General features: G+C 44.0%; 2 protein-coding genes across 3 annotated transcripts in view; one reads left to right on the top strand and one right to left on the bottom strand.

The window, feature by feature from the left end:
* LOC137626535 (nucleolar protein 9) overlaps positions 1-23,697 on the top strand; it is a 538,921-nt gene that overhangs the window by 222,891 nt on the left and 292,333 nt on the right. Inside the window, exon 3 of one of the 2 annotated variants that reach the window (XM_068357589.1) lies at positions 5,349-5,453. In XM_068357589.1, coding sequence (XP_068213690.1) covers positions 5,349-5,453 — 105 coding nt within the window. Of the gene's footprint in view, positions 1-5,345; positions 5,454-23,697 lie in introns of both variants that reach the window. The other variant, XM_068357582.1, reaches the window with a different exon arrangement.
* The window catches only part of LOC137626551 (uncharacterized), an 81,478-nt gene that overhangs the window by 4,606 nt on the left and 53,175 nt on the right, over positions 1-23,697 (bottom strand). The window lies entirely within an intron of this gene.

Below are 23,697 nucleotides of genomic sequence, written 5' to 3'. Positions count from 1 at the left end.
TCTAAGGCTACAAAACAATGGAGACTCATGCCAAACTGCTCAGAAATCATTAGAGATTCATGAAAAACTATCAAGGACAGTGTTGTAGAAATATGGAGGAAAGAGTAACATCAGAGGAACACCAGTGCCTCTAAAGTTGGTCTATTAGACAACCTAAGGTGGCAAATTCACTTATCCTTCTGCCTAAGCCGGCAACAATTGCCCCCGAAGTGACAGCAGCTGTGTCTAAGGCGGCAGCTATTCTTAGCAACTGTGTCAACATGACTGACCTTTCAACATCCCAGGCATTCTGACACAATGCAGTAGAGGCATTGTCCAGTCGACAAGGAGAAAGGCACAGGGGGAAAGGCACAGGAATGAAAGGCAGCAAATAAGGAAACCTGCCAAGACCTGGTCATTATCATTAACTCAGGAAAAGAGAGGGGGGTGGTTAGCCTGTAAGATAATGAGAGCCGTCCAAGACGGCCAGGACGCCAAGAATTGAAAATTCAAAGGATATCCTGACAACCAGGCATGATCCAATCAACCAACTTCAAAGGATAATGCTCCTCAGATATCTAAAAGGGAAAGGAGGTGTAGATGACCAGCCTAAGACTGCAGCTAAGGCAGCAGAGGGGATCAGGGTCCTTCGTTAACTGGACGACTGGCTAATCCTAACGGACTCGGTGTCAGCCCTTTTTCAACACCGAGATAAACTTCTGAGGTTTTGCCAAGATCTGGGGATCATGGTAAACCTCGAGAAGTACTCCCTCCTTCCTACGCAGAGACTGGTATACCTAGGCATGATAATAGACACCTATATCCACAAAGACTTCCCATCAGACAACAGAATATTGAGGTTGAGAAAGGTCGCAAGACCCTTTCTCAGACGAGAAGAGTTTCCAGCCCAGATGTGGCTTTGTCTCCTGTGATACCTTTCATCTCTGGCCCATCTAGTTCCCAACTGTCGCCTTAGGATGTGATCTTTCCAGTGGCAACTCAAATCCAGGTGGAATCAAGCTCTCGACTCTTCAGGCTTCTGGATCCCTATGGGATCAGTGGAACAGATGGACCTCGAATGGTGGGTGTTATATGAGAACCTACGAAAGGGAGTGGACCTTCTCATCCTCCCCCAGATTTGATGCTGTTCTCAGACGATTCAAAAAAAGGCCGGGGCCCACGTGCTGCGCCACACGATCTCAGGCCTCTGGTCAGAGTCAGAAGAATACCTCCACATAAATCTCCTAGAGATGAAGGCTTTCTTTCTGGCCCTTCAGCAGTTTCATCAATTCCTGGAGGCCACTCAGTGGTGGTGATGAGCGACAATAAACATCAACATACAAGGAGGTACTTTTTTGTAGAACTTAACTCTTCTAGTAGTAGAGTTACTGAGATTGGCCGAGGTTAACTCAATACCACTATCCAGGCAAGAGGAATGTGCTCGCCGACAATCTGAGAAGAGCATCTCAGATAGTGAGTACCGAGTGGTCTTTGGATCATCTAGTAGCCAACAAAATCCTGAGTTTGTGGGGTTCTCTAACTGTGGATCTCTTCGCAATGGCCCTGAACTTCAGGCTCCTGTTTTACTGCTCCCCAGTCCCAGACCCCAGGGCTCTATGGCAAGATACATTCCAACAACGGTGGAACAAAATCAATGTTTACGCCTTTCCCCCATTCTGTCTGATGAGGAGGATACTCAAAAAGGTCAGAACATCGATCAACCTCTCAATGACTCTTATAGCTCCGCTATGGCATCAGGCGGAATAGTTTCTGGACCTTCTGCAACTGACGGAATCTCCAAGAGAGCTCCCTCCATGACACGATCTACTCAAACAACCACATGCAAACATATTCCACAAAGCTGTAGCTTGGCTACAACTTTACGCCTGGAGACTATCCAGCATCTCCTCTCTTAGAGAGAATTTTCACAACAAGTTGCAAGCAGGATGTCTGGATATCTGCGGAAATCATCAGCAGCAGTCTATCAGGCAAAGTGGAATGTTTTCTGTGATTGGTATTGTGGAAGGAGTATCTCTTCTCTCTATGCCACTATTCCAGCAATAGCGAAGTTCCTTGTGTATTTGTATGAAGAAATGCGCCTTTCAGTCGTGGGGGTAAAAAGCTATTGCTCAGCCTTAACCCTCACCTTTAGACTGAACGGAATGGACATTTCCTCATCGCTAGAACTTTCTTTACTCATACAGAGTTACTGTGCAAACTTACCTGTCCTCAGTCTGAAGTGAGACCTCCCCTGTGGAATGTGGTCCGAGTTCCAGAGAGACCTCCCTATGAATCATTACGCCAAGCAACAGATCGCCACCTGACTTGGAAGACGGTGTTCCTACTAGCTTTTGCTTCAGGCAAGCGAGTCGGTGAACTTCATGGTCTCTCATACGACATTGCCCATTCAAGGGGATAAGGAGAGGTAACGTTCAGCTTCGTCCCGTTGCCAAGACTCAGAATGCGGGAGTGGCGGATCCCTGATTCGACTCCTTCCGGATTTCGAGTCTCCATTCTTTAACCGATGACCCTGATCATCTCTTACTCTCTTACTCTCCCCAATGACAAGTTTGAGGCTGTACCTCAAGAGAACAGCCGCAGCCCGTTCCCGTTTGCCTGCCCTTTTTGTCAGCACAGGGAGGAACAAGAGGAGGGTGACCAAGAACACCATCTTGGCCTGGATTTGCAAGGTCATAGACCATGCCCTGAACCTGGACCCTCCACCTACATGTCGCCCCAGAGCTCATGAAACTTCTCAGTGACGCAGGTGCTTCAGGCTGAAGTTTGGAAACATCAAAACACGTTCACAGCCCACTACCTGCAAGACGTGACCCTTAGGAGGCTCGATACGTTCTCTATCGTCCCTGTGGTGGCTTTACAACAGCTGGTATGATACCTCAAGCTCTTTATTGGACAAGTAGCAGAAGGTTGAGGGCACTGTTACCCGGTTTTAGTCTGCGTGAATGAAAAGGTTTGACAGGCTCTTATCCTTTTCTTAATCCCCTCTCTTGGGGAAAGCAGCATCTTGGGTTCTCTGCATAAGTTGACCTCAAACCACTGCAGGTAAACAGTGCATCCTTGTGTACCTAGTATTGAGCTAATACTGTTGGATCCTCATACCCTGGCGAGGTGGTACTGTATCAGGAAAGTCTTGGCGACAATAGTTTTTCCCACAAAAGGCTCGGTATAACTTTTACCTGGACAGTCACACTTGTAAATATCTCAACACACAGCTTGTGTAGGCCGTGAACCTTGCGTAGCAAGGTTTTAGAAAGGTGCAGGGACTCCTTATTTTTGGTACAAACCTATTCAAAGATGGAGCCCCCTGGGCAAAGCCAAAAGCCAGATTGGTAGGGAAGTCCACCCTCTTAATGGGTGAGTCCCCCCTAATAAATAGCGTAGGTTTGTATTTCAGTTACGAAACAAATGACAAATTCATAGATAATTTGTATTTTTCCTGACGATACAAACCTTTAGCTATTTATACAAATTTACCCACCAGTCCCATTCCCCTTGAAGTCCTACCTCCAAGCAAAGTGAGGTAAATCACAGGTGTGTGAGTGGGAGCGATAGTAAGCTAGCTCCCCTAACCTCGCTAACTAGTGGAATGGGTAGTTAACCCTCACTGAAGTTTAATAGCCCGGCCTTTCAGCTTCGTCAAAAGTAATACCCCTAATAAATAGCTGAAGGTTTGTATTGTTATGAAAAATACAAATTATCTACGAATTTGTCATATTTCCACTCTATTTCACGGTCTTAGTGCATTTAAGGGTTTATCAATATACATGTTTTGTAAATGGGGATTTTTTACTCAATCGCGTAAACCTGTGAGATATGTGAAAGCGTAAATTCCAATAGAAACTGTGAGTCGGGACTTCCCTCCTTTTCTGCACTCAATTGAGATCTTACAAGGCGCACGATTGGCTGATAGGAGGGAGTTAACTAATGAGAGCATGGAGATTTTTATCCTGGGAGCTGATTGTCCATGAAGCATATCATCATCTCGCAGTATCCTAACCAGTATCGTCTTATGAATGCGCAGCAGTTGTGTTTACTGCACGTTACTGTGACTTGTGTTCTTGCGTTTAGTGAAGTTTTAGTGGGACTATTTTTGTTTCAAGCCTTACAATGCAGCCCAAACATCTCTCTCCTTTTAAGGCTTCTGCTAGTGATCCTAAAAAGCCAGGGAAGATGCTGACCATAGTTGAAAAGGTGAAAATTAAGAGTCAGAAGTTTCACGGTGATAGGATGTCATTATAACGTTGAGTTGATTGTTTGTTACATTAAGGAAAACTAAAAAAAATATCAAGAAGACTGCATCAATGACTTTCTACAGAGCCCTGAAGAGAGTGGGTACTCCCCGCAATAAGGTGGTAGTAAGGATGAAATCTGCTTAAAGCTCTCATTTGCTCAAAGTAAATAGCATCATCACCTTCATCGTCCTGTTTCATGATTAATTAATTTTCAATGATATTTAATTGCTTATACACTGTTTACAGTATGCATTGTACACATAGAAAATTTTCATAAATACAAAATTGTCTACTGTTTAATACGAGAGTATATAAGGATGTGTGAAAACGTATTACAGATAGAGGGGGGTTTAATGTTAATAAGGTGGAGGTTTATGAAAATTTAAAATATATGTTAATAATAAAATACTTAGGGTGTTGCTACTTCGCGGATTTTCCCCTATTGTTGGGGTGTCCGGAACCAATTACCAGTGATAAATGAGGGTTTACTGTATATGTAAGCACTGTAGGTTGATCATCCATTTTTTTTTTCAGGACCAGTTTCATTACTACTATCTAAATCATCTTTCTACTTGTTTTGTAATGTGTTTTTTCTTTGTGCAACAGAAGTTTTGGGCAGTAAAAAGATTTGTCATTGTTACTACTTGGTACACATATCCTCTCAGTTCATTACATGTTTAATTGGTTAACTGCTTCCATCATTACTAATACTGTATGATTAAATTATTTTATTCTTTTAATAAAATTTCTAAACATATAGTCACAAGACTCTGTCCAATAAATATTCCAAAAGAAGTATTAAAATTCATCTTCCCACGGTTTCAAACATATGTCATTCATCTATGTGAAATTATCATCTCTGGCTAAATTATTACAGATAAAATTAGTACTGTATAGTTGTTTGGAATGGGATTAGAATCCGTTGCAAAAAAATTTTAAGTATTACAGACACGTTTTACCCATATTTAATATTTGTAAAAGGAGTATTTTGGAAATAATCAGTACATTTTTTTTTCGGTAATAAGAGCTTAGTTTTTTTCTCAGAATACCAGTGCTTTCTACCAGCTACATTTTTATGGAAAAATTTATCTATGGTTACTTTATCCTTTTCAGAAGCAGAGTGAAGAGAAGACTTTAGAGGTTGCTAATGTAGAATGTGAAGGAGATAAGCAGCTTGTTACAGAAGAACAAGGAGAAGAGTTTGTAGCTTTTTTGAATAAGGTTGGTTATGTAGCATCATTTGCATCTTCTCATCAAAAAATAAAATTCAGAACACAGCCCCAATGAAACCCAGACAAGATAGGTGTAGGCTCACTTGAAGTACCAATAACAAATCCCTTACCAGTAACTCAAAAACTGAATGATGTACAATACTGTATGTAGCCAGCAACACCTGAGTTACAAGGTTCATATATACAATAGTAAATCTTGGTTAGACACTTGAAAGGCAGCAGTAAGATAAGTTGTATGAAATCTACAGTAGGTTCATATCACCTATCAAAAATATCTTTGATTTAACTACACTGAATTTTTTTTATTGAGATGCATTTGCACCGACTTGCAGGGGGTGCCCTTTTAGCTCAGAAAAACTTCTTAGTAGCTGATTGATTAGAAATATTTTGTCTGAATAACATCATTGTTTTCAAATAATTACCAACTAATGTGAATGGAAACTTATGTTCCTACCTTAATTTTCCCCTCAGATATATGTTTTGTCAATAAATAATGTTAACGAATGAAGATATTGTAAAGTATTGTGATGGTAAGTTGAAATTTAATAACAGAACCTGCCGAAGTCAATGACAGGAGCTTGTATTTGGATGCACGCTGCATAGTTTTGTTACAGACTTTCTTTGAACACCAGAATCTACTAAAAACATTTTCGGGTTTAGGAAGTTTTCACCAATATCAAGTGTTATCAATTCCATGTTTTTAGTAGATTCTATTATTCAAAGAAAGTTTATAATAACATGTTTTTCTTAAGCTTTGTATAATTTATCAGAAATTTTTTTCAAATATATGAAAAATTATACAACTGCAGCGTGCATCCAAAAACAAGCTCCTGTCGTTAACTTTGGCAGGTGTTGTTATTAAATTTAGACTTACCATCACAATACTTAATAATCTCTTTTTGTTCCGTAACTGACATACAAACCACGCTATTTAATAGGGGTTATTACTTTCGGCATAGCTGAAATGATTAGAATTTTAACGAGGGTTTACTACCCCACCTCTAGTTAGCGGGGGGTAGGGAGGGTAGCTTGCCCCCCCCCCTCACACACACCTGTGCTTGAGCTCACTTTGCTCTCGGCTCGGGTGGTAGTCGGACGTGTCCGCTTTCACCCTCGTCTTTCTGACAGCCATTTAATGCTTTTTGCTTTTCGTTTTACAGGTGTGTTTGAAGTTGGCCTCTGCTATCATGCGAAAGTGTCCTGGATTACCCGACAGCCCTTGTGGCACGTTTATGTCGGCGGTCGATACGGACCCTCACACCCTTTGTCTTTATTGTAGGGGCCAGCAGTGTGATAGAAATAATAAGTGTAGGGAGTGGTCTACCTCCCAGTGGGAGAGGTTTTCTCGGCGACGGAAGAAGAAGTCCAAACGGGATATTTCTCCTTCGAAGGTTTCTTTGAAAGGAGAAAATCCCAAGGGCTCTTCTTCCGTTGCCCAAACCTCCTCCGAAGCTCCCGCTCGATCGGTTTCTTCCGAGAAACTGTCGAGTGGTAGCGTAGGCCATAATTCTGTTGCCCGATCTCGGGGTTCCGGAGAGGGAGTTGCCTCCCATAGTGAGGCAGCTCCTCCTCCTCCCCCGGGGGAGGATTTAAATCATAATCTGTCTAATAATGATTTATTTCAGCTTTGGTCTTCCTAGGGGCTTGAGGGTTCACCCTCCAAGGAAGCCTTGTTTGACATGATACGGTTGGGGGCCGCTGTCAAACAATCGCCGACTTTGGCAGAGGTTGATCCTCTGTCTATCGTTGACGTTGTGGTGGCAGAGGCTTCCGATGCGGTATCTCAGACCTCTGCTCCTGATCAACCTGTTTTAGCTGAAGGCTTAGTTCCTCCCTCTGCTCATCCTTTGAGGGAGGAACTAAATTCAATGGTCTCTCCTGCCGGTGATTCTCCCCCTCGGGGGAGTTCACTCACAGAGACATCCTCTTCGGAGGACTGCTGATGGTCAGCCCGCTGACCCCACGGCCCCCAGAGGGCACATAAGGCGTAAAGCTCGCCTTCCTCTTCCCTGGAGAGGCCTTCCTTCACCTCACAAGGGTGTGAGGAGACGCCTCTTCGGTTCATCGTTTCTGCAGTCCACCGCAGAGGAACCTCGCCATCGTTCTCCGACTCTCCCAGCTACAACCCTGGACCTCTCTGCAGATCGTTCGCGATCCCCTTCGGTGGAAGGTCGTCCTTACAAAGGACAGGTCGACCTTCCACTCGTCAGACCTGCTGACCTGCCGTCACCATTCCTGGTTGCTGACGCGCTGTGGGCGCCAACACATCCTGTTGTGAAACAGGCAACGGTCCCTTCGGGGCAACAAGGGCGTATGCGTAAGTTGGCACATACGTCCCTTACGCGCCAGCGCTCACCTGCGCGCCAGCGCTCTGCTGCGCGCAAGCGCTCATCTACGGAGGATGTTCCTGTTAAAGCGTGCCAGCGCTCACCTGCGCGTCAGTGCTCATCTGCGCGCTAGCGCTCACCTGCTCACCAGCGCTCGCCTGCTCACCAGCGCTCTCCGGATCGCCAGCGCGCTACTGCGCACCTTCAACCTGCTCCGCTCCATGTGCGCCATCGTTCTCCTGCGCGCCAGCGCTCACCAACGCGCCAGCGCTCTCCGCGCCAACGATCTTCCGATCTGGGCGCAGTAGGGAAGTTAATTTCTTCCCCTGCTCGTCAGCGCTCGCCAACGCGCTGTCGTTCTCCACCTGTGCGCCATCCCTCGCCAGCACGCCTTTGCGCGCAGTCTCCCACTCGTGCCCACGAGGTTGCGCACGTGCGCCCTGCGCGCCCACGCCCATCTCCACAGCCTGATGTGCGCACTCATCCGCGCGCAAGAGATGTGTCTCCTGCGCGCGCCCAACGGTATCATCGCCCACACGGGCTCTTGAGCCGGATCCTGCGCGCCCGCACGCGCGCGAACATTCACCTTCGCGCATGCGAGCGCGCAATCTTCCTTCAGCGCACCCTCTGCTTTCTCCAGTTCGCGACCCTGCGCGCCATCGCCATCGCCCTCGCGCACGCGCACGCACGACAACAGTCGCCCGCGCGCGACCCACGGTATTTCCCATCGCGCGAGCGCCAGCACGCTCCCCAGCGCAATCATCAACTCCCCCGCGCGATCATCAACTCCCCCGCGCGATCATCAACTCCCCCCCACGCGCGAGGCTGCAGGACAACGCTCGGCAAGGTCATCATCGTCGCGTCGCTGTCGCCACCCCCCCCCCTTCATCATTTTTGTTTCAGGCGAACCCCCCTTTGGTAACTCCTCCCAGGGATCGGTCGATTCCTTTCCCTCCAGAGGGAGTATCTGACAGCGCAGCCAGCAGCCTTGGTTTGGGACACTGGTCAGAGCGGTCATGTAGGCATTTAAGCCTGTTCTCTCTGACCTGGGCCACAAATCCTTGGGAGCTTATACTCCCCTGAGGAGGAAAAGAGGAAAAGAGGAGTTTCGAACGTGGTAACTTCTCCGAGGGCGAAGCTGACTCCTTGTAAGTCCTTGAGGAGGGCCTCCTCACCCCCCCAGACTTTCTCTCCCTCCCCTTCGGACGAAGACTTCCCGTCCTCAGGGGAGTCATGTGGGGTGAGGCGTTCCCCCATCGCACCAATGAGGGAAACTCCACCTCGCGCTGGAAAGTCTTCTCGGGTAGGGGTGGAGAAGAGCCTCCCACCGTCGTTGTTGGAGTCTTGCATCCCTCCCAGGAGGGAGTCGAAGGACTCCAAGACTGTACCGAAGTCGTCATCAAGGCTTAGACCGGAGCCAGCCAAGCACTCGGAAAAAGTCCACGAGTCCCCCCAAGAAGAGCCTTTGGGGACAGGAGACTTCGCTGCTAGCCCTTCAGGAGGAGAGCTGCAGGAATCAGAACATGTGTTGTGGCAGGTTCTGACCCTTATGAGGAATCTCAATGGGTTTGCTGATCCAGAGATTCCTCCTTGTGAGGGCAAAGACACGTTCTTGGACCGAGTCTTTGGGACCCAAAAACCCTCGAAGGCCAGCGCGGCTTTGCCCTGGTCTCAAGGGGTCAAGAGTGCCAGTGACAAGGTCGAAGTCCAGCTCTCCAAGCTTGCCTCCTCCAGCCGATCCAGCGCCGGCAACAAGCTCCTCCCACCTCCTCGTGTCCAACAGAGGAGTTACTTCGACATCGTTGAGGAGACTTGTTTGGCTCTTCCCCTTCACCATTCGTTGGAAGAGCTTACCAGGGGAGTCCCTCTTGAGAGACTCTCCAACCGGCAGGTCTCGTTCTTGGCTACGGAGATCCTTAGCCAGGAGAAGGTGGCGAAGTGTGCCATGCCGGCCACTTCGTGGCTGGATATCTGGCTAGGGACCCTAGGCATCCTGTTATGTTCGGAGGATTTATCCAAAGAAAGTACCAGGAAGGCTATGGAGACCTTCTTACTCTCGGGCACTCGCACGATCGAGTTTCTAGCCCACCAAGTCTCGAACTTGTGGGCTAACACCATCTTGAAACGTCGAGATGCGGTGTCCGAGAGGTTCCATCAAAAGGTCCCTAATACCGAGATCAGCAGGCTCAGGCATTCTTCCGTTATGGGGAAGAACTTGTTTGAGCCTAAGGACGTGGAGCAGGCCGCTGAGAGGTGGAGGAAGTCCAACCAGGACTTTCTCTTACATAGGGCTCTAACATCGAAGCCCTATAAACCTCCAGCACCCCAGCAGCCACGTCCTACCAAGACCACGAAACCTGCAGCTGCATTGAAAACGACGGTGTCTAAGCCATTTCCTGTCAAGGACAAGAAAGGCAAAAAGTCCTGCAGGGAAGAAAAGAATCCTAGAGGGAGCGGCCGAGGCTGCAAACGCTAGGATTGGCAGTCCCCCTGCATGTCCACCAGTGGGGGGATGCCTACAAAGTTGCGCAAACAGGTGGCAGCAACTCGGGGCCGATTCCTGGACGATTTCCGTAATCAGTCAGGGATATCGCGTCCCGTTCACAACATCTCTACCTCCCCTGACAGCGGATCCAGTGTCGTTGAGCTCCCTTGCCATAGGATCGGCAAGGGGGCAAGCCCTTCGGGCAGAAGTCGAGACCATGTTGAAGAAGGGCGCTCTCCAAGAGGTCCTCGACGGGTCTCCAGGCTTCTTCAATTGACTCTTTCTTGTAAAGAAGGCGTCTGGAGGCTGGAGACCAGTCATCGACCTCTCAGCTCTGAACAAGTTTGTCAAGCAAACTCCGACTTGCAGTGAGACTGCAAGACTTCATGTGTACACTGGACCTGAAGGACGCGTACTTCCAGATCCCAGTCCATCCGTCTTCAAGGAAGTACTTAAGATTCAGCCTAGACAACAAGAATTACCAGTTCAAGGTGCTGTGTTTCGGTCTCTCCACAGCACCACAGGTTTTCACCAGAGTGTTCACCCTAATCTCGTCGTGGGCACGCAGGATCGGCATCCGTCTCCTCCGTTATCTGGACGACTGGCTGATCCTAGCAGATTCGGAGTCAGCCCTTCTTCGACACCGAGACAAACTTCTGGGACTTTGTTAAGATCTGGAGATCATGGTAAATCTCGAGAAGTCCTCTCTGCTTCCCACTCAAAGACTGGTATATCTAGGCATGATCATAGACACCAATCTCCACAAAGCCTTCCCATCAGACGACAGGATAGCAAGGCTGAGGGGGGTCGCAAGCCCTTTCCTCAGACGAGAAGAACTTCCAGCCCAATCGTGGTTACGTCTCCTCGGTCACCTCTCATCTTTGGCCCGTCTAGTTCCCAACGGTCGCCTCAGGATGAGATCCCTCCAATGGCGACTCAAGTCTTGGTGGAATCAGGGTTACGATTCCCCGGACGTCTTGATCCCTATGGGTCTTGTGGAACGGACGGACCTCCAGGGTGGGTGACAGACGAGAACCTACGAAGAGGAGTGGATCTGCTCGTCCTCCCCCCGAATTTGATGCTGTTTTCGGACGCCTCAAAGAAAGGGTGGGGGCCCCACGTTCTGCAACACAGGACCTCAGGCCTGTGGTCAGAATCAGAAAAGTGCTTCCATATAAATCTGCTAGAAATGAAGGCCGTATTCTTGGCCCTTCAACAGTTCAAACAATACCTGACGGGTCACTCTGTGGTGGTGATGAGCGACAACACCACAGTAGTGGCTTACATCACAAGCAAGGAGGTACCTTTTCAAAGCAGCTATCCCATCTCGCAGTAGAGATACTGAGATGGACCAAAGTCCACTTGATTCCACTATCGGCACGTTTCATTCCAGGCAAGAGGAATGTGCTCGCCGACAGTCTGAGCATAGCGTCTCAGATAGTGAGTAGCGAGTGGTCTTTGGATCATCTAGTAGCCAACAAAGCAGGGCTGGGGAGTCGGAGTCGAGGAGTTGGAGTCGGAGTCGAGGCCAATTTATGGACTAGAGGAGTCGGAGTCGTTAAAATTCCACCGACTCCGACTCCGCAAAAATGAAATTTTTGCGCTGGAGAAATATTCTCTTTTGGTATCCTAAGCCACATTTTTTCAAAGTCGCTCAAAAAACGTTTCATATTACCCGCCGTTTTCTTTAACACCCTCTCGAATAAAGGCAGTCACTGGGAAACACATATACTGTAGCTCCTGCCATCTCTCATCCATAAGCCAAACCAAAACAATAATATTATACATGCGATCAGCTGTTCTGTCCATGCACGAGTCTCTGGACATTAAAGTTTATTTCATGATTAACTCTTCATTCAATCACCATTAGCCATTTAAAAGGTAGGAGTTGTTACTGATTCATAGTTTTATGCAGCACATATATGAGTAATCTTAGAATTAAGTCATTATTCATATGTAAACATCTCAAAATGACGGGTGTTTTGATTACAGTTTCGTGTAACCAAGGAAAAGCTGAATCCAAGAAATTACGTGAAATGTTTTCAATAAAACAATTACTTACTAGGCTAGTAGGCTAGTAATGATGAAATGCTATTTTGACTAATAGGCAACATAAAATAAGAAAATTATATAAAAATATTTAATTATTCTTATTTTTTTAAATTGGAGTCGGAGTCGGTTCTAAAAATTATAGGAGTTGGAGTCTGAGTCGGAGTTGGATGTTCAGAGTCCCGACTCCCCAGGCCTGCAACAAAGTCCTGACTTTGTGGGGTTCCCCGACTGTGGATCTGTTCGCTACAGTGCTGAATCTTCAAGCTTCCGTTGTACTGCTCCCCAGTCCCGGATTCCAAGGCGCTCTGGCAAGATGCCTTCCAACAATGGTGGGACAACATCGACGTGAACGCCTTTCTCCCGTTCTGTCTGATGAGGAGGGTGCTCAACAAGACCAGAATATCGGTCAATCTTTCGATGACCCTTATAGCTCCGCTATGGCATCACGTAGAATGGTTTCCGGACCTTCTGCAACTCCTAACGGAACTTCCGAGAGAATTCCCTCCGCGACACGAGCTACTCAAATAACCACACGCCAACATCTTCCACAAAGCCGTAGCTTCGCTACGACTTCATGCCCGGAGACTATCCAGCATCTCCTCGCTGAGAGAGGATTTTCGCAACAAGTTGCGGTCAGGATGTCTGGACAGCTGCGAATGTCATCCGCATCTGTCTACCAGGCAAAGTGGAGAGTCTTCTGTGGTTGGTGTCGTGGAAGGGGTATCTCTCCACTCGATGCCACTATTCCAGCAATAGCGGAGTTCTTCGTGTATTTACGGGAAGAAATGCGCCTTTCAGTCTCGGTGGTGAAAGGCTATCGCTCAGCCTTAAGTCTAGCCTTTAGGCTCAAAGGAGTGGACATTTCTTCCTCGCTGGAACTTTCCGTACTCATTCGGAGTTATGAACTTACCTGCCCTCAGTCGGAAGTAAGACCTCCTCCATGGAACGTGGTTCGAGTTCTCAGGTCTCTTAAGAGACCTCCCTACGAACCATTATGCCAGGCTTCAGATCGCCACCTAACTTGGAAGACGGTGTTCCTACTAGCTTTGGCCTCGGCCAAGCGAGTCGGTGGACTTCATGGTCTCTCTTATGACATCGCCCATTCAAGGGGATGGGGGGAGGTAACGTTCAAATTCGTCCCTGAGTTTATTGCTAAGACTCAGAATCCGGGGGTGCCGGACCCTCGGTTCGACTCCTTCCAGATTTCGAGTCTTTGTTCTGTAACAGATAACCCAGACCATCTCCTACTGTGTCCAGTAAGGAGCCTGAGGCTATATCTCAAAAGAACGGCTGCAGTACGTCCCCAAGTGTAGGCATTGTTTGTGAGCATTGGGAGGACTAAGAGGAGGGTTACCAAGAACACCATCTCGGCATGGATTCGTAGGATGATCCATCTGTCCCTGAATCCAGACCCTCCTCCGTCACGTCGCCATAGAGCACATGACGTCAGGGGCGTAGCTACGTCCCTGGTCTTCAAGAAAAACTTCTCAGTGACGCAGGTGCTCCAAGCTGGGGTGTGGAAGCGTCAGACGACCTTCACAGCCCACTACCTGCAAGACGTGACCTACAGGAGGCTTTATACGTTTTCTATCGGCCCTGTGGTGGCTGCACAACAGCTGGTTTAAAACCTCAGGCTCCTTAATGGAAAGTAGCAGAAGGTTGAGGGCATTGTTACCCTGTCTTAGTCTGCATGAATGAAAAGGTATGTCTGGCCCTTATTCTTCTCTTCATTCTCCCCTCTCTTGGGGAAAGCAGCATCCTGGGTTCTCTGCACAGCTGACCTCGAACCACTGCAGGTAAACCATGTTTCCTTGTGTTCCTAAGCTAATACTGTCACGTCCCCATACCCTGACGAGGTGGTATTGGGAGAGTCCTAGCCTAAAGTTTCCATCTAAAGGACTACAGGTCAACTTCCTAGGACGAGTCACACTTCATACCTTCACAGACAGCTTACGTAGGCCGCAGCCCTTGTGTAGCAAGGTTCTAGCGAGGTGCAGGGACTCCTTATTGTTGAGTGCTGACACACTCGGATACTGAGTCCTTGGGCAAAGCCAAAAGCCAGTACTGGCCGGGACTTTCCACCCTTCCTAATGGGTGAGTCACCCCTATTAAATAGCGTGGTTTGTCAGTTACGGAACAAATGACAAATTCGTAGATAATTTGTATTTTTCCTAACTATACAAACTTTAGCTATTTAATCAAACTTGCCCACCAGCCCTATCCCCCTTGAAGTCCTACCTCTAAGCAAAGTGAGCTCAAGCACATGTGTGTGTGAGGGGCAGGGTAGCAAGCTACCCTTCCTACCCCCTGCTAACTAGCGATGGGGTAGTAAACCCTCGTTAAAATTCTAATGGCTCGTCATTTCAGCTACGCCGAAAGATTATTCAGTAATTATTTGAAAACAAAGATGCTATTTGAACGAAATACTTCCAAACAATCATCTATTAGGGAACTTTATCAAGCTGAAAGCACACCCCTGCAATTGAGTGCAAATCTGCTTCATTATAAAATATTGAGTATAGTTATAGCAAAAAAGACATCTAAGGTATCTCATTGTCTCTGACATGCATACATACTATCAGGAATCAAGCTTATAGATTCTAAGGGAGCTTATATCAGGGCTTAAAGATTAAATTTCCGATTACTTTGGAGAATACTAGCAGAAGAGTTCTCTTTGTAGATAATTGTTGAACTCTGCTCTTATGCAATTTTTGGAATAGGCACCATATTTCCCAATTTCTTCTCATCTGGATCAATGCTACTTGGAAAACAGAAATATTAACATATATGATTTTATAAAAAAGGACCCCTGACATATTTTTTAAAAATGGACAACTATTACTGTACTTGGTGTTTCTCCATCCTAATAGTATTTCATCTGGAATATTTTTAATATCCCTTGTATGCAAAGCAAATTTGTCAAGAAGTGACTCAAAATTACAGATATCAAGAAGAAAATCACCAACCTAAGACTCTTTATCATTAGATGTATTAAAGAGCATCTAAGCTTTATCCATGTGGTAAGCCAACCTTTCCCATCAATAGTTAATAAAAGAGGATTATTACATGTGCTAGACCCAGAGGAGTTAAGAGGGTTGATTAGCTTGGTTTTCTTAATATGAGGCTAAGTTGTTTCATGTAACTTATTTATTCAGTGAATTTTGCCTAATATTCACAATCTTCTGTTTCAGCTGCTAGCTTAGCAACTAGAAAAAGTGGAAAAGATACTTTTTCATGTGTTTTAACTAACCTGTTGAAGTGTTTGCATCCTTCCATTACTAAGTGTCAGTACTAGTATTTCGTTTACATTCAATTAATTTTCTTTCGATCTGCAAACTTGAAGAAATATTTAGTCAGCTCTTAGACATGCTTGTGAACACAATATCGAAGTCTCAAGAGCAGTAAATATTGTTAATTTTTTATTGGTTGTTTAATTTTATGAAATTTCTGTGGGTGTTTCATTCCTCATATAATTCAGGTAAACCTACATGTTTTGTGGAACTATCATTATAGTATCCATTAGATTGACATTTGTTTAAACCCAGTAATGTGGCATCTAGTATTTTCCTCACCTATTGTGTGTATTACATGTTGAGTTCAGGTCTGCAATTGCCAAAAAAGTTGCAAGAAGTGTTAGAATTTATTAAAAAATATATTTTATCTTTTATCAAGTGTTACGATAATAGAGACAAGGATAAAGTCTGTAAAAGGGCTAAGATAGAAATCCGATTAATCTGCTTCTCTATCAATTACAGTGGAACCTCTACATACGATTGTCCTAACATACAAATTTTCCAACATACGAAGTAAAATTCGACCAAATTTCTGTCTCGACACCCGAAGTAATGCTCCAACATCCGATTTAGATCTTGTTTACACCGGTAGATGGCAGCATGTAAGAGGGACACCATTGAGCGTTGAGTGCTCTGTTCTCTGTTCTTGTGTGTATCGTGTGGTTGTCTTCTGTTTGGTCTGTTATTAACAGTGCTTATTTTCTTCCTTTTCTCACATTTCCTTTTTGATTTTACCTATAATCATGGTGCCTAAGAAGCTAAGTTTCAGTACAGGTAGTGGTGAGAAAAGGAAGAAGGCAATTCTTTCATTAGAATTGAAGCAAGAAATTATAGAAAAACATGAGAGCAGTGTGCATGTGATTGATATGGCTAAACAATATGGCCGGAATAGGCCTATGATCTCGACGATCATCAAGCAGAAGGCAGCCATTAAAGCAGATAAACCATCGAAGGGGATCACCATTATTACAAGACATCGTAGCAATACCCTGGAAGAGATAGAACGCCTTTTGTTGATAGGGATAAAGGACAAAGAGATTGTTGGCAACGATCATTTGTGAGAAGGGCCAGCGTGATGAACAGAAAGAAAGAAAAAAGTGAAAAATCAAGATAGTATTAATAAGCTCTTTTAAAAAAGTCTTCTCTCTTTTTCTGTTTCTCTAAACATAGCATTAACATGTTCTTTAAATAAAATCTCTCTCTCTCTCTCTCTCTCTCTCTCTCTCTCTCTCTCTCTCTCTCTCTCTCTCTCTCGTTCTTCTTCGCTGTTGTAGTGTTAGAGACGTCTTATTATTTTTTTTCCGAGAGAGAGAGAGAGAGAGAGATTAAACAAAAATGTGTTTAGAGTACATATGATTTTTAACAGAGTCAACGAGTTGAAAAACAATTAAATGTAACTAAGAAAGTAATAACAGCTAATCTGAATTCCTTTATTAACTAAAACAAATATTGATACAAACACACTCGTGTGCGTATGCACAAACACACACACAGGTGCAAGAATTGCTACGCAGTAAGAGACAGACGGTCGGGGAGGAGGTAGAGATGGTGACTGCGATAACGTACCGTAACTCGTCACTGAAAGTGATGAAAATTAAAAATCAAAAGAATAAAATGTAAAAAATATGAAATATAAAAATGAAAAAAAATAAATAAGCTAAGTTAGATTAAAGTTTCCGTAGTGTAAGTTACGGTACGTTATCACAGTCACCATCTCTACCTCCTTGCCGATCGTGTCTCCTCCTGCGTGTGTGTGTGTTTGCGCATACGCACACGAGTGTGTTTGTATCAATATTTGTTTTAGTTAATAAAGGAATTCAGATTCTCTGATATTGTTTTTTTAGTTACATTTAATTGTCTTTCAACTCGTTGACGCTGTCAAAAATTATATGTACACAACACATTTTTGTTTAATCTCTCATTTTTGTTTAATCTCTCTCTCTCTCTCTCTCTCTCTCTCTCTCTCTCTCTCTCTCTCTCTCTCTCTCTCTCTCTCTCTCTCTCTCTCTCTCTCTCAGAAAAAATTAATAGACGTCTCTCACACTAACAGTGAAGAAGAACGAGAGAGAGAGAGAGAGAGAGAGAGAGTATTTATTTAAAGAACATGTTAACATCATGTCTACCTTCTTGCCGATCGTCCATCTCCTCCTGGCGTAGCAAATCCTACAGCTGCGTTGGCCTGTCTCTAAGGTAAAGTGACAATAAAACACATTTTTTATTTATTATTTCTTTATAATTATCTTTTTTACATGCTTCTTTCATATTATGCAGTTATATTATTGTTATGTGTAATTATATGTAGTAATTTATTAAGGAGTTAATGTAGGTTTTTGGGGTGTGGAACGAATTATACAAATTACAGTGTATTCTTATGGGAATATTGGCTCCAACATACGATTGTTTTAACATACGAAGCAGTTTCTGGAACGAATTAAGATCGTATGTAGAGGTACCACTGTATTGATAAGCAAGCAGTGTCTCCCATTCCCTTTATTATCCTCACTTTGTTACTCATTTCTGTCTCCACATCTGATTACCCTAGGTTCCAGCCAGTACTATATGCACTGGAATCTGAATTTATGAATGGTATTTGTTTTGGTACAAATACAAACGGATGTCCTTTACATAGAAGAGATAATAGCGAAGGTGGTGAACACTTCAGTTAGAAATTTATGATAAGATGTAAACAGGTGCTGGTAATTACCTGGCTGGGAGTGGGGTGCCACATGCTTGCTCACTCAACACTCACTTTGATAGCAGCCATCAGTGAGAACAGACGTTCTTCCACTGGCTGGATATTTAGGCAGTTATTTGCTTTTCAGATTTTTGCTTAACGGTTTATTTTTTTCTGTACTCTTGGACACTTGTTCCCAGTAATGATGCTAACAGCATTTGGGACACTGTACAGTAGATCCCCCGCATACGGCGTCCCCAGCTTATGTTTTTTTCACGTTACGGTGTGGAATACAATTTTTTTTCGTCCCCTCGTTACGACATTTTCCCCACCTTACGGCATCGAATTCCGAAACTCAAATTTGGCGGTATCCACGCGTACGACTGTGCGAGTCAGTAGCTTACCACCACGCTCAAACGTCACTGCATATGTCACTAAAAAGCTGGTCTGCTATTGGTCGGCGTCACGGCGTCACTAAGATGCCAATATGCTATTGGCCGAAAATCCTCCCACAATGCCTGAGAGAGATGCTGCCTCTCTCTCCTTGTCATACGCGCGCCCAGTTCAGAATCTCTTGTGCGTTTCGTAAAGACTTAATCTCGTGTAAGTGCTTGCGATATCGTATTTTTTGTGCATTTTAGTGCTTAATTCTAACTTTAATTCGTTTCCATGGTTCCCAAGATTGCTAGTGATGTTAAGGGCAGAAGTAAGAAGATGATAACTATGGAAACGAAGCTGGAGATCATAAAGAAATATGAAGAAGGCATGCGCATCGTTACCCTCGCTAATACGTACGGCCGTAACCAATCTACGATTGGTACAATTATTAAGAATAAGGAAGCCATTAAAGCAAGTAAGTCTTCTAAAGGCATGACTGTCCTTGCCAGTGGAAGGACCTCAATCAATGATGAGATGGAGAGACTCCTTCTTCTGTCGATTAAAGAGAAGGAAATCACTGGTGATACACTCACGCAATCGGTAATTTCGCACAAGGCGAGCCCCATCTTTGCCGATCTCGTGGAAACCCAGAGAGACGGCGGAGGCGAAGGAACGTCGCAGCAAGCCCCCCAAGAGTTCAAGGCTTCTCATGGGTGGTTTGATCCGTTTAGGAAGAGGACTGGTATTCACTCAGTCGTCAGGCACGGAGAGGTGGACAGTTCTGATAAGAAAGCAGCAGAAGAATTTCTCAAGAAGTTTGAGAACTTAATTTCCAGAGAAGGCTACATTCCTCAGCAAGTGTTTAACTGTGATGAAACTGGCCTTTTCTGGAAGAAAATGCCCCGCCGTACATATATCACAGCTGAAGGAAGGAAACTTCCTGGCCATAAACCGATGAAGGACAGACTTACGGTCGCATTTTGTGCAAATGCCAGTGGGGACTTAAAAATTAAGCCCCTACTGGTATACCACTCAGAAAATCCTCGTGCCTTCAAGGCACAAAATATCACGAAGCAGAGGCTCTCGGTATTTTGGAAGTCTAATGCTAAGGCCTGGGTCACGAGGACTATATTTATTGAGTGGATAAACGTCTGCCTCGGTCCTGCTGTCAAGAACTATTTAGAAGAGAACGATCTTCCTCTGAAATGTCTCCTGGTGCTGGACAGTGCCCCTGCTCACCTTCCTGGCCTCGAGGACATCATTCATCCTGACTTCTCCTTCATTAAGGTTCTCTATCTGCCACCAAACACCACCCCTCTCCTCCAGCCTATGGACAAGCAAGTGATTGCCAATTTCAAGAAGCTTTACACGAAGCATCTGTTCAAAAGATGCTTCGAAGTGACTGAAATCACTCAACTCACCCTCCGTGAATTTTGGAAGGGGCATTTTGACATCGTTCAATGCCTGAAGATGATCGACGCAGCTTGGAATGAGGTTTCACGGTGCACCTTGAACTCCTCATAGAAGAAACTGTGGCCAGCTGTTGTGGCAGAACGAGAATTTGAAGGTTTCGAACCCTCAACTGAAGACGAGGCCGTTGATGATCCTGCCCCTGAGGGGGATGTTGAGGAAATAATTTCAATCGGGAGGTCCCTGGGGCTTGTTGTCGATGAGGCTGACATCCATAACCTTATCGAGGAGCACAAGGAGGAGCTTACGACTGAAGACTTAAGGGAGTAGGAGGCAATGCAGTTGATGATCATTCAAGAAGAGCACAGTTCTAGTGGTGGCGAGGATGGGGGGGGGACTGAAGAAACGACATCGTCACAAATAAGAATGCTAGGCCTATGTGCATGAGTCATTTTAGGAATATGTTGAGGAATCGTCAGAAACAGGCTTCTTTGGATAGATATTTCTCCAAAAGAGAAGTGTCAGAAAGCAAAGACGATAATAGTGATTCTATCAAAAAAGCTAAAAAAGAGTAATTTTTTAAGTTCTATAAAAAAATCATAAAAAAAAATTTCAAAAGACAAAAATAATAAAAAAAAGCAATTTTTAATTTTAAGTGTTTAATAGTAAGAATAAATTTATTATTAAGTGTACATAACATAATTAGCATTGATACGTTTTTATATCTACCGTCTTCTCCCCCCTCTACCTCTACCCACTACCAGCTCAAGTCACGTCACCCCAAAGGTAAATAAGATTTAATTTTTCCTTTACAGTACTGTACAGTAAATAATTTTTATTTATCCTGTACATGTTATTTAATTATATACTGTACAGTACATGTATATTATATACTGTATAAGTATACTGTAGTACAGTGCTTACTATATTACTGTATTTTAGTTTGTTACATACTAATTTTCAATGTTTTTACCAGGGGTTTTTCACGCATTAGCTATTCTATTACCCGTCATACGACATTTTCACTATATGATACCAACTCCGGAACAGATTAATGTCGTATGGCAGGGTCCTACTGTACTTGGGTCTGAGACATGCGTAATGATGGCATGTTTCCCACAACTCGAACAGCTGGCCAAACTTCCAAAGCGCGCACTCAAGGTGAACACAGCACCCACTATAATCTGAGTGTTCGCTCTCACCTGAGCTCACACACTCCCCTAGGAAGATGTGTAGGTTTATCTTTAGATGTGCTAGCATTGCCGCGCACATACACCTAAACATGCGAGTACAGTATGGTGAGTACGCCTTACTAGACCCCTTGCATGTGCTCAGCCAGTTAGGGGCTTAGAAAATGTTGATTATAACACCTCACTTGTGTGAATCACTCTTGAGCATCTCATAAGATCCAAATCGTGCCCTTACAATGAGCATGTTCAAGATTGAGTGCAAGTTTGAACTCTTTTTGAGAAGAGACCGCCTGCAAGTGAGAGAATGCATGCCCTAGCACATGCGCGCTCTGACCCACATGCTTAACTATGACTGGCAGATCTTTTTAGTAAGTTTTGCATATGTAGAAAGCCAGTTAAAAACAACATTAGCCCATTAAGAGACTCAGAGGGAAATCTTATGACAAGTGATTTGGTAAAAACCAAACTGATGAATGCATATTTTCATAAACATATTCGCTAGGGAAGAATCAACTCCCTTCCCCGAACCAGCTATCAAATATGAAGGTCCACAACCATTAAATAGAATTACAATTATGCTGGATGATGTCAAAAATAAAATAAAAGGACTTAGTAAGTCTAAGGCACCATGTCCAGATGATATTCATCCAAGGGAGATTATAGAACTAGAAGGAGAGATAACCCCACGCCTATACAAAATATTCCGAAAGACAGCCAATGAAAGAAAGGCACCACAAGGATGGAAACTAGGCAATGTTCCTCCTAACTACAATAAGGGACTAAAAAAAGAATCTTGCAACTACAGACCTGTATGTCAACTTCAGTGCCTTTCAAAATTTTTTAATCAATTATAGTAGATTCAATAGTAGAACATATAGAGAAAAACACTCTTCTGAGAGACAGCCAACATGGATTTAGAAAAAGGAGATCATGTGTGACAAATCTTTTGGAATTTTTCCACAACATATTTAGCATTTATGACGAAAGCAGGGCAATATTCCTAGACTTTCAAAAAGCTTTTGACAAAGTTGCTTATAAAAACAAAAATGGTCAAAATTAGAGCACTAGGCATTACTTACGAGCCAGCGGAATGGATGGAAGATTGGCTGACAAACAGAAAACAGAGAGTTGTAATCAATGGAGAAGCTTCAGAGTGGGCAGCTGCTACAAGCGGAGTACCTCAAGGAACCGTCCTTGGACCATTGCTATTTCTGATATACGTTAACGACACAGATTTAGGGTGAACTAGTAGAATAGCCAAATTTGCCGACGATGCTAAACTAGGCATAAATGCTGCAAACTCAGAAGACATAGAAGCCTTAAGAGAGGATCTAATGAAGCTAGGGGAATGGTCCAGAAAATGGCAAATGCCTTTCAACTGTGGGAAATGTAAAGTCATGCACATAAGTTATAGTAACCCACAATCAGGTTACTCACTGGTAGGTAATGTAATAGAAAGGATGGACTAGGAGGAACATCGCTGTATTATTATCAGCCACCCGTTGAGGTACTACCACTAGAGAGTTATTGGGTCCTTTGACTGACCAGACAGTATTGGATCTATATCTCTGGTTACGGTTCACTTTCTCTTTGCCTACACATACAACGAATAGTCTGTCATATTCTTTACAGATTCTCCTCTCCTCATACACCTGACAACACTGAGATTACCAAACAATTTTTCTTCTCCCAAGGGGTTAACTACTGCACTGTAATTGTTCAGTGGCTACTTTCTCTTGGTAAGGGTAGAAGAGACTCTTTAGCTATGATAAGCAGCTCTTCTAGAAGCATGATACTCCAAAATCAAACCAGCGTTCTCTAGTGTTGAGTAGTGCCATAGCCTCTGTACCATGGTCTTCCACTGTCTTGGGTTAGAAATCTCTTGCTTGAGGGTACTCTCGGGCACGCTATTCTATCTAATTTCTCTTTCTCATGTTTTGTTAAAGTTTTTATGTTTTATATAGGAAATATTTATTTTAATGTTATTCTTGAAATAGTTAATTTTTCCTTGTTTCCTTTCCTCGCTGAGCTATTTTCCCTGTTGGGGCTTTTCCAACTAGGGTTGTAGCTTAGCAAGTAGTAGTAGTAATAATAATAATAATAATAATAATAATAATAATAATAATAATAATAATAATAATAAACAGAGCATAGGAGCTGAAAAGAAAGCACAAAAACTAATAGGTTACACAAAGAGACAGTTATTATTATTATTATTATTATTATTATTATTATTATTATTATTATTATTATTATTATTACTACTTGCTAAGCTACAACCCTAGTTGGAAAAGCAGAATACTATAAGCCTAGGGGCTCCAACAGGGAAAATAGCCCAGTGGGGAATGGAAAAAAGGAAAAATAGAATATATTAAGAAGAGTAACACAAAAATAAATATCTCCTATATAAACTATATAAACTTT

The sequence above is a fragment of the Palaemon carinicauda genome, chromosome 2 (assembly GCF_036898095.1).
Source record: "Palaemon carinicauda isolate YSFRI2023 chromosome 2, ASM3689809v2, whole genome shotgun sequence".
NCBI classification, from domain to species: Eukaryota; Metazoa; Arthropoda; class Malacostraca; order Decapoda; family Palaemonidae; genus Palaemon; species Palaemon carinicauda.
The sequence above is the reverse complement of the archived record's forward strand: the minus strand, read 5'-3'. Positions and strand labels throughout refer to the sequence as shown.